General features: G+C 38.6%; 2 protein-coding genes across 2 annotated transcripts in view; one reads left to right on the plus strand and one right to left on the minus strand.

The window, feature by feature from the left end:
• Positions 1 to 9813, minus strand: part of LOC106873192 (unconventional myosin-Va) — a 147027-nt gene extending 137214 nt beyond the window's left edge. The window contains 1 exon segment of the mRNA XM_052974378.1: positions 7470 to 9813. Within this exon segment, the coding sequence (XP_052830338.1) occupies positions 7470 to 7520 (51 nt within the window). The 5' untranslated portion in view covers positions 7521 to 9813.
• Positions 6012 to 12278, plus strand: part of LOC128249781 (serine-rich adhesin for platelets-like) — a 34053-nt gene continuing 27786 nt past the window's right edge. The window contains exon 1 of the mRNA XM_052974268.1: positions 6012 to 6667. The gene's annotated coding sequence lies outside the window, so the exon portion shown is untranslated. The remainder of the gene's footprint in view (positions 6668 to 12278) is intronic.

Raw genomic sequence — 12278 nt, forward strand, 5'->3', positions numbered from 1 at the left:
AAAAAAAAAAAAAAAAAAAATTTTATTCCTGTTTTATTGACTTTTGACTATATAGGTGCAGGAGTGGCTGTGTGGTAAGTAGCTTGCTTACCAACCACATGGTTCTGGGTTCAGTACCACTGCATGGCACCTTGGGCAAGTGTCTTTTACTATAGCCTCGGGCCGACCAAAGCCTTGTGAGTGGATTTGGTAGACAGAAACTGAAAGAAGCCCGTCGTATATATGTATATATATATATGTGCATGTGTGCTTGTGTGTCTGTGTTTGTCCCCCCAACATCGCTTGACAATAAGTCCTGGGGTCGATTTCCTCGACTAAAGGCAGTACTCCAGCATGGCCGCAGTCAAATGACTGAAACAAGTAAAAGAGTAAAAGAGTATCACAGTCAGCAGAGTGTTTTTGTGTCAGATATACGTATTATATATGTAATAATAAAATTATATATATTAAGCATTTTATTATGCTTTGCTGTGGGAATACTGTCTTGCCCTAAACTGGTCTGTGCTGCAAAACATGTTGGGGACTGCAGCTAAAACAATGAGTGAAAGCATGGTACAGCTACCAGGTCATATTCGTTAGCAAATGATCGCCAAGGTTACTGACTCCTCCTCTTCTGTACACTAGGAATATTGTAGAATTGTTGTATATAATTCCTAATATAAGATGGTTTTGTAAAGTAACAGACACAGCTGTGCAGCTAAGAAGCTTGCTTTGCAATCACGTGGTTTCAAGTTCAGTCCTACGGCAAGGCACCTGAGGCAAGTGTCTTCTACTACAAATAACTCCAGGCTGACCAATGCCTTGTAAATAAATTTGGAAGATGGAAACTGTGTAGAAGCCTGTTATGTGTGTGTGTGTGTGTATCATAATCATTTAATGTTCATATTCCATGGTGGCATGGGTTGGATGGTTTGACAAGAGCTGACAAGCCAGAAGATTGCACCAGGCTCCGGTCTTCTGTTTTAACATGGTTTCTATAGCCGGATGTCCTTATTAACACCAGTCACTTTACAGAGTGTACTAGGTGCTTCTTGTAGTGGCAGCATGGGTGCTCTTTTGCGTGACACCAGCTTGGAATTCCACTCAGCGGGAGTAGAATACTGTAACCGCAGTCACTTACACATCAAGGAGACTGAGTAACAGGCCCCGATGAAACCCTGAGTAAGCAAGAAGTTGTGTGATATATTATGTACTTTGTATTTTACCAGGGTTTGTTGTAGAGAGATTAGGGGCCCAAGAAGGGATCTACATTTTTGTACACTTTCATTAGGAGCAGATGTGGCTGTGTGTTAAGAAGTTTGCTTCTCAACCAGATGGTTCTGGGTTCAGTCTCACTGCTTGGCAGCTAAGGCAAATATCTTCTGCTACAACCTTCGGCTGTCCAAAGCCTTGTGAGCAAATTTGGTAGACAGAAACTGAAAGAAGCTTATCATATATGTGTGTGTATGTGCATGTGTGTGTGTGCACATACACAGACACACACTTACATATGATAGCTGGAGTAGCTAAAATGAATGGAAATGATAGATTCGGTTGGTACCAAGCTGTAAACTTATTTGCATAAGAGAGAGGTGTCCTCATAGGATCGGAATGTTTGACCAGATAAAGTTAGACATCTCTGGCTGAGGGTTACCAATTAATTCAGATGCTTTTTTGTTTATACATCAACCAAAAGAGGAATGCACATGGTCTCAGCAGGCCCTCGAAGACCGGTGATATCAATACTGTTTAAACAGCTGTGGTTTGATAGTTGGATTAAGAGAATGAGGGAAGTGTGTATCATATTTGCCAACATGCAAGTTAATGTAGTATACAGTGTAAACATGGAGTGTATAGTATATCATAGAAACATGGTGTAAACATTCAAATGACGTCACTATCTTTCTAAATCCTGCAGCATTTCACAAGGAATTTTCTGTCCTTCCAGAAATTTGGGTCTGAAAAATTTGACTGGTATGCAAGAAAATATGGTAACTATTTGTTTTAGAGTATGGTAAATTTTAAAAAGTGAGAGCATGTATGGATGTTTCATCATTGTTATGAGTGTGTTACTTAACTGTTTAGCATTCAAACCGGCCATATCTCACTCAAATATTCTAACTGTTTTCTGCTCAAAATGGCCTGATGTGGCCTCTCACACTTATCCAACAATGTCATTCTAAATTCTAAAAATAAACGATAGGCTCAACAAATGTGGATGTGTGGTAAGAAGTCTGCTTCCCAACCACATGGTTCTAAGTTCAGTCCCACTGCATGGTACCTTGGGCAAGTACCTTCTACTATAGCCTAGGGAAGATCAAAGCCTTGCAAGTGGATTTGGTAGATGGAAATTGAAAGAAGCCTCTGTGTGTGTGTTTGTGTCCCTACCACTGCTTGACAACTGATGTTAGTGTGTTTATGTCCCTATAACTTAGCAGTTCGGCAAAAGAGACCAATAGAATAAGTAGCAAAATTTAAAAAATTAAAATTAGTACTAGGGTCGATTCATTTGACTACAAATTCTTCAAGGTGGTGTCCTAGCATGGCCACAGTCTAATGAGTGAAACAAGTAAAAGGTAGAAGATAAATCACATTTGTAAAGTGGCTGGCATTAGGAAGGGCATCCAGCTGTAGAAACCATACCAAAACAGACTACGGGACCTGATGTGCCTCCTGGCCTTGCTGGCTCCTGTTGAAACATCCAACCCATGCCAGCATGGAAAACAGACGTTGAACGATGAGGATCATGATGAAGATGATATCATCAAAATCTTGAAGCTACGAGATGAGGCATGATTAATTCAAACAATGTTAACAAATGAGCATGACATTTGAGAGAGCAATCTGGATAAAGGAAGGGTTGTATATGTATGGCGCTTTGAGTGAGGGCAGTGTGTTGATGCATGTAACTTCAAGTGAAGGTTGTGTGTTTGTGTGTTGCTTCAAATGAGGGCTGTGTAGGTGTGTTACTTGAATTTAAGAACAAATACTAGGTTGTTTTGTTTTAGGCCTTTGACCAAGAGTAGTCCAGATGTGACCACCCCAAGCATTAAATAATTCCATTAATCTGATGCACTGCTTTCCTTATTTAAAACAGTAGAACGTGACTTTTGAGAAATGTGGCTGCTATCTCTGGCATGCCAAGTGACCACATAGAGGCTCCTCCATTAGGTACTAGTAATGTACATAGGGCACTAAGTAACTTTTACCTTTTTCTCCAAATATTTTGTGCCAATGAGAGAGGTCCTTAATATTATGGTATACATTAAGGCACGGGCATGGCTATGTGGGTAAGAAGCTTGCTTCTCAACCCTGTGGCTTTGGGTTCAGTCCCACCCTGTGACATCTTAGGCAAGCGTCTTCTACTATAAACCCTAGCTGATGAAAGCCTTGTGAGTAGATTTAGTGGACTGAAATTGAAGCCTATTATATATGTATATATAGACACAGGCGTAGCTGTATGGTAAGAAGCTTGCTTCCCAACCACATGGTTCTGAGTTCAGTCCCACTGCGTGGCACCTTAGGCAAGTGATTTCTGCTATAGCCTTGGGCCTACCAAACCTTTGTGAGTGAATTTGGTAGACAGAAACTGAATGAAGTCTGACGTATGTGTGTGTTTGTTCCCCACCACCACTTGACAACCAGTGGTAGTATGTTTATGTCCCCATAACTTAGCAGTTCAGCAAAAGGGTCTGATGGAATAAGTACCAGGCTCAAAAAAACAAAAAATAAGTATTGGAGTCAATCTATTCAATTAAAAATTCTTCAAGGAGGTGCTCCAGCATGGCTGCAGTCTAATCATTGACATGAGTAAAAGGTAAAAGGTAAAAGATATATGTGCGTGTGTGTGTGTCCTTGTATTAACATAGGATGATAGCTGTAAACAAGTATTGTTTGTTTCCAATCTCTCATAAAAACATGTCTGGCCACAGGAAATATTATTACCTTGCTTGGAAGCTGGTGAGGATCAACGACAGAAAGGGCATCTGGCTTCAGAAAATCTACCTCAGCAAATTCTGTCTGACCCAACCCATGCAGCCATAGAAATGTGGACATTAGAACAATGATGGTTATTAATATATATTGTATCCAGGGTTATGGAAAGGAGACAAAACCTTCAAAGAAATCCGGAGTGGAGGCCCAGTAGGCGGTTTAGCGTTTGACTCGACACTCTTCCGGCAGCTCCTGCAACCAAGCTGGTGCCAAACGTAATGCTCTGCACTCCTTTGGACTACGTCAGCAAGGTCGGGAGAGGAATCCTGACGATTGGGCTACCCAGGATTTTCTTACATCTAGCCCAGGCCTGCGCAAAACTGGAGAGGACACTTCAGTGCTGTAAATTAAGTACCAGTTAAATACTGGGGTGGATGTAATCGACTAATCCCCTCCCCAAAAATTTCTGGCCTTGTGCTGATAGTAGAAAGGATTATTATTATTACTATTATAATTATTATTGGGTGGCAAAATGCTTAGCAGAATTCTGTCTGTTCAGAGTTCAAATTCCACCATGATTGACTTTGCCTTTCATCCTTTCAGGCCTTGTGCCTATAGAAGAAAGGATTATTATTATTATTATTGCTATTATTATTATTATCAGTATTATTATTAAGGTGGTGAACTGGCTGAATTGTTTGTATGTCAGACAAATGTTTAGTGGTATTCTGTCTGTCTTAAGGTCCAAAGTTCAAATTCCACCAGGAACAACTATGCTTTTCATTCTTGAAAGGACAACAGAATGAATAGCAGCAGTTGAGTAGTGTGTGTGTGTGGGTGGGGGTGGGGGGTGATGTAGTTGACTAATGCCCTCCCCCAAAATTTCTGGCATTTCATCTGTCCTTACGTTCTGAGTTCAAATTCCACCGAGGTCAACTTTACCTTTCATCCTTTCGGGGGTCAATAAATTAAGTACCAGTGGAACACTGGGTCGATATAATTGACTAGTCCCCTCCCCACCAAATTTCTGGCCTTGTGCCTTTAGTAGAAAAGATTATTATTATTATTAACAATTGTTTATTTATTTATTTTGGGAATATGGGTTGATGGACCCTCCCCCATCAGCTGAACAGATCTCGCCTTGTTATTGTTGTTGGTCAGCCCTGATACAGCAGACCTATCATCAAAAGTATTCCAGCCATGGTCATCCCAATATTTCTTCAGACAGTGTATTTACGACAGCAGTAATCAAAATGACCATTGATCAGCTTAATTGAGGATTGGATTAATTAACACCCACCCTCCTCACCATCAGTTGATTGACAAGTAATCTCATCGACAACAAAAGTTGTCTGCAGTTGTTATTTAACATCAGGCCACTCCTCCTCATCAAACACATCCGACCACGACCACCACATCGATTCAGTCGTAATTTCTCTAAAAACTACGTTATCCAATGTCCTCTCTTTTGTTTAACAGCAGATTTAGTTGCTATTTCTAACAGATCAACAGTGGTGGTTGTGGTGGTGGTGGAAGTAGTGGTGGTAGTAGTAGTAGTAGTGGTAGTGGTGGTGGTGGTGGTGGTGGTGGAAGTAGTGGTGGTAGTAGTAGTAGTAGTGGTAGTGGTGGTGGTGGTGGTAGTAGTAGTAGTAGTAGTAGTAGTAGTAGCAGCTTGCAGTATCAGTAATGTAACACATGTGTGGTTGTTGCCCTTGTGACCAAATGACATATCATTATCAATAATTATGATAATAATGTTTTGCAACAAAGACACACACACACACACAACCAGAAATGTTGTAGGGGAATGTGTGCTGGTGGTGGTGGTGGTGAACGGCGGGGATGAATGGCCATGTTCGATTATACGATTACATATATATGAATTCCACCCACCCACACAAACATCACCTCTGCCTGACTACTACGTGATTGGTATCGATTCCCTGCCCTTATCCCCTACCCCCCAGAAAGGTAGGTGTAAAATAGTAAAAGCTGACCTCGGCCAGAAGTGTAAGAAACCCATGAGAGTGTGTCGGACACTCAACCGATTCTGAATGTTACAAAAGCCATCGTTGCAATGTTTATACGCCTCTTCTTTACCATGATCACACAGGATCGAATGTCAAGGCGATATTTCTTCCCACCTGGGCCCAATTTCACACGGGACAATTACTCTGTTATTAACGTACCTTTATTACTATCATTATTATAATTAATTCTACCGGGGTCGACTTAGCTTTTCGTCCTATCGGGATCGATAACATACGTAGCAGTTAGACATTGAGGTCGATGTAATCGGCTAGTGCCCTTCCCACGAAATTCCAGGATTTGTGGCTATAGTAGAAAGGATTATTAATTGCGTCGTTATTTTTATTAGTATTATATTGGGGGTGATCTCGCCACCCCGCTTTTTATTGCAAGTAAATACACCCCACCCCACTGTTCCTTATTTCTCTCTGCATTTCACCTTTCTACTATCGCCAATGTCTCAGGGCCAACAATAAAAGAAACCACCATTATTATTATTATTATTATTCCTGCTTTGTCAGTCTATTATATATATAAACATACACACCTGTGTGTGTGTATATATATATATATATATATACACACACACACATATATACGCACGCCTGTGCGTCTACACACCTGAGTGTCTATACATTCAGGTGTGTAGACACCTTTCACTGGACGGAACCCAATCATTATGACGTTACAGGACAGGAAGCTAACCTGTTTCCAGGACACTGTGCGTGTATGTATATATATATATATATATATATCATATGTATTATATATGCACTGTTATAATATATGCGCATATAAAGAGAATATCTATTATGTAAACGCAGAGTCTGTATTGCATGTGTGTGTGTTTATGTGTGTAATATATGTTCCATCAAATAGGTGTATATGTTTATGCACGTATTACGCCCCATTCAATAAATAATATATATATATATATATACCCACACAATTCACTTGTTTACACACACACACACATCTATCTATATATATATATATATATATATATATATATATACTTAAATATATATATACATACCTTCACCTACGAATATAAACTCAACACTGTATTGAGTGCTCTTTTTTTTACTTTCATCTGTACACACATTAAGGCGTGTATACATATATATATATATATATATACAGCTGAGACCCTAATAGAAAGATCTCCATTTATGCCATATATATATATATATATATATATATATATATATATATATATATAACTATAGAAAGAAAGACACACATACACGGCCATTTATGTTTAGCTGTATGTCAATACGAGTATATATATATATGATAGTAACATAGTAATGTGTACACAACTACATCAATATGTACTATCCCATACACGTACAGACCATATAATACACACGCCTGTTTAGACATACACATATCTCTACCTGTGCTTATACATCTACATATTTATACATACATGGCATTGGTCGTTGTATATACGTCCATTATTGCTGTATACAGCATTTCCAAAGCGAATAATACGTATATATATATATATATATATAGTCACTTACCTGTGTATATAGATGTGACACCATAGACTCAGAGTAATCCGACACTGCCATTTTGCCACCAAAATACAGGCAACGTCTCTCAAGCTTTTAATTTACGATATATAAATATATATATATATACAGATATATATATATATATACTTAAATATATATATGGTTAGTGTTTAGTGTGTAGTATATACATCCGCATGTGTGTGTGTATATATAGAAGTACTGTTTCTAGAGAGAGGGAGTGACTTTCTTCCTAAGCCCTCTCTTCTTCAATGATATGTACAAACAGATATACATGTGTGTACCTGTTGTAGCTGGGATGGATAGTGTGTGTGTGTGTGTGTATAAATATAATGTGTGTGTGTTTGTGTATATATGTATGTAAATATATATATATGTGTGTGTGTATATATATATATAATGTGTGTGTTTGTGTATATATGTGTGTATATATGTATGTGTGTATATATATATATGTGTGTGTGTATATACGTGTATGTGTGGTGGTATGTGAAGGTATATTATATATGTCTATATGTATGTATGTCGGTTTGTGTATCTGTGTGTATGATAGCTGTCTAATTTGTGTATGTATGTGCGTATTATATCTGTGTATGTGTGTGTATGAGTGACTGTGCGTGTGTATTATGTGTGTGTATATATGTGTGTGTACTTTTATTGGGGGTGGTGGGGGTGGGGTGTCTCGAGATCTTTTGTTTTCTTTTGTTTATTTTTTCTTTTTCACAAGTTTGACAAGAAAATAATTTTATCAAAAGACAAAAAAAAACAATAATTAAATAAAATGCTTTAAAAAAGGAAGGGAAACAGTAGAAAAACAAAGAGAGAGAGATAGACAGTGAGAGAGAGAGAAAAGAAAGAGAAAGAAAAAAGAAAGGAGAAAAAAGGAAGAAAGTTAGAAAGAAAGAATGAAAGAAAAACAGACAGGCAGACAGACAGACAGACAATCAACAAGTTACCACCAGCATCATCATCCTGATCACTACTGTGTTGTCAATGATGATGATGATTGTGGTGAGTGTTGTAGTGGAGTGTGGTGGTGGTGGTGGTGGTGGTGGAGGTAGCGAAGGTTGATTGATGAATTGGTAAACGGTTTGGTTTGGTTTGGTAAATTCCAGTCATTAGAATAAATAATTAATCCACTGGTAGTCACAGAAAGGTGTAGGTATTTGTTTGATGGTTTGAAACGATTCCAGTGTTTGTTTTACATTAATAACAATTAATTAATTAATTAATTAATTAATTAATTGATCAATCCAATTATAGTACTGCATGCAGTAGAAAGAGTGGTGCCTCTGTTGTTAATGATTGGCTTCGTTACGTCTCTGTAAGAATGGCTTGGCTTGGTTCGGTTTGGTTCCAGTCCGATATATTATTATTATTATTATTACTATTATTATTATTATTATTATAATATTACACGCTGTGGAGTATTTATAATGCGTTAGAGGTGACGATGACAATAATGATGGTAGTAGTGGTGCTGGATGTAGTGGAGGTGGTGGTAGTGGTGGTTGTCGTTGGTAACAGCAGTTGTTATTTTTTATTGTATGTAGTTTGATGTAGTAGGGGAGACTAGATTGTCGAAATATCCTCTTTAATCCTCCTTTCTCTATATTCTGTTCTTTCTTTGTCTCTTTCTACCTCTCTCAATATAATATAATACAATATTATATATTTCTCTTTCACCGGGATGTTTCTTTAATAACCATAATTATAATTGTCAACTCTTGCTGGGTTAATAAATGAAACATAACTATTTTAATTAATAATAACAATACTAGTATTATTATTATTATGTCTAGAATATCACATGGTATATATATACATATATTTATATATATACACACACTTTTGTGTGTTTCTATGTCCAGGAGAGATTGCTTTTTGGTGTGCTCCGATATTTTCAATGAATGAAGAAATATCAATGAACGAAGAGAAGCAACAGTGTGTATATATACATCTATATATACGTGTGTGTAGTGTATATATATATATATATATATATATATACAGATATATATATACAGATATATTTATATATATATATATATTGATATGTATGTATATGCCTGTGGAAAGTTTATTTACGTAGACACCAGTGGTATCAACATCATTCAGTATAATTTTCTTTCCTTCTCAAACACGCATTTTTTTTTTATCTGGCTATTATAAATATATATGGATGTATATTTATGGATTTCTGTATAAATTTGTGTTTGTGTCTCTGTAGGAATGTATTGCGAGACAGAAAAAGAAGTCAACTTTCCATCAAGCTTGACACTGTAGCCATTTTTTTGTGTGCCTCTCTTTCTCTTTCTCTCTCTCTCCTCCTCTCTCTCTTAGTGAATGGCCAGAGCGAGGCTGGGAGCGAGCGGTATGAGGTGTGGACAGAGGTATATTGAGATAGAGAGGGTTGGCAGGTAGATAGATAGGAAGTAGTGAGTAAATGAGAGCGAACACAGAGAGAGGAAACAGCGAGAGAGAGAGACTGAGAGTGAGAAGCAACTATCCAAGAGAAAAACAGAGGGAGAGAAGGGAGTGTAAAGGTATAGAAAGACGAAATCAGAGAAGGGAGAATGAATGAGTGAGTGAGAGAGTGAAAGGGAAGTAACTATGTGAGAGAGAGAGAGACAACTATGTAAGAGGGAAAGAGAAAGAGAGAAGCACTATGTAACAGAATGAGAGAACGAAAGAAGTCGAAAAGCTGATATTTTGAGAGAGAGAGAGAGAGAGAGAGAGGGAGAAGCAAGTATGTGAGGGAGTGCGAAAGGAAATGGGAAGCTACGTAGAAAAAGAGATGGAGGAGATAGAAGCAAGCATGTGAGGAAGAATGGGAAGAATAGAAAGGCTAATAAGAAAGAGCGAGAGAGAGAAGTAAGTATTTGGAAGGGAGTGAAAAGAAAAGAAAGATAGAAATGAGAGAGGAATAAGGGAAGGAGTGTGAGAGATATAGAAGGAAAGGAAAGTGGGGGGGATAGTGAAAGGAATAGAGAGTAAGGTAGTATGAGGGGGAGAGAGATTGAGTAAGCGGAAAGAAAGGGAAGGATAAGAAAGGTAAAGCGTGGTTGGGATGGAGATAAAGTTGGAGAACGTAAGAGGAAGGGAAGAGTATATTAAAGAGAAAGTAAGCAGTGAGAGGGGGGAAGAAAGTGGAGAGAAGATAGATATAAAGGGAGAAAGAGAGAGTAGCTGTCAGAGGAAGGGAAAAGAATAGAGAGAGAGGTAGAGATGCAGAAAGAGTAAAAGAGGGGAAGAGAGAGGGGAGAAAAAGTAGAGAAAGAAACGGAGGGGAAGAGGAAGCACGAGAGGGAAAGAGGGAGGGAGGGAGAAAAATGAATCTTAAGGAGGGTGACAAGGTAGAAATAGTTGAGGTAGAGGGGAGGAACGAAAACAATGAGAGAGGAACGAGAGGAAATAATGTAGAAGAGGAGGAGAAGGAGGAGGAGAACAATAGAGGGGGTCGGATTAGGAGTAAATAAAGAAAAGAGGTTGAAATAGAGGGAGATTGTGTGAGAGAGAGGGGGGAGGGAAGAGGAGAAATAACAAGTGACATAAGTATAGGGAGACGTTATTTAGTAGTTTTAACCAGTGGACTGCGGTCATGCTGGAGCACTACTTTTAATATAATCACATCGATCCCAGAACATAGAATGATAACTCATTTTATGGATCTCTATTTATCCAATGTCTGAGGTCACCGTATTTGAATGATGTCCCTTTTAATGGTGTAAATACCACAAGGTATACATCGGTATAACACAAACTGATTAGTTTTCTTCTTCTTCTTCTTCTTCTTCTTCTTCTTCTTCATGAAGTGCTGACAGCGCAGTCACAACGCTAAATCCTCAATTTTTTTTTTTAATACATACTCCTGTCTCCTCAGGAGTATAAAACGATGTTCTGGAGTTACTGGATGTCAAAGAACCCCCCGGAATGGGTGGTAAAGTATCGGCTAAATGCGGTCCATGCTTGGCCTCCATACAACAGTGTCTAGAAACACAGACAGGTCTGTAGGCGACGGCCTTGTTGCTATGGAGGCCGAGAAGGGTATTTCTGAAGATACTTTTTCTGAAACAGCCAAAGAATACAGAAACTTGTCTGTGACGGTTTAGAACAGGGGTTCTCAACCATTTTTTACCTTTCGACCCCTTTGATTACTATTTTATTCTGGTTGAGAGGTTGAAAAGCTTACTTCTGAACCATATGGTCTTAGGTTCAATCCCACAGCTTAAGCAAGTATCTTCTATTATAACCGCGGGCCGACCAAAGCCTTGTAAAATGGATTAGAAGCTGAAAGAGGTTTCCCATCCTTATTGCTGGAGAAAACAGATTGGTCACCCTTGATTTTATTGCTGGTCAACGATGTCCGCATCCTTCCAATACTGAGGCACATTGCCTACATAAGGTGTCTGTTTCTGCTATAAGATGCAACGCACTCATAGTTGAATACTTGAGTATCAAGCCCCAGCTTCATCGGAGCATGTCTATCTGTCTTTCCGTCCGTTGGATCGTCCGTCCGTTGGATCGTCCGTCCGTTCGATCGTCCGTCCGTCCGTTCGATCGTCCGTCCGTCTATCTGTCTGTATGTATGTCTCTTCTATTTCTTAATTATTATAAATCTTCCACTGAGGAGGGAGCCGGTTTCCAACAAAAATACAAATGGCTCTATCTTTGATATTCACCTGATATTGTTTGGATATACAAATTAGATCGATCAAACAAGGTGTCTCAATTTAAGTACCTAATTTAACTGAATCACACACACACACACACACACACACACACACACACACACAC

This window comes from Octopus bimaculoides, chromosome 18 (genome assembly GCF_001194135.2).
Source record: "Octopus bimaculoides isolate UCB-OBI-ISO-001 chromosome 18, ASM119413v2, whole genome shotgun sequence".
Taxonomy (NCBI): Eukaryota; Metazoa; Mollusca; class Cephalopoda; order Octopoda; family Octopodidae; genus Octopus; species Octopus bimaculoides.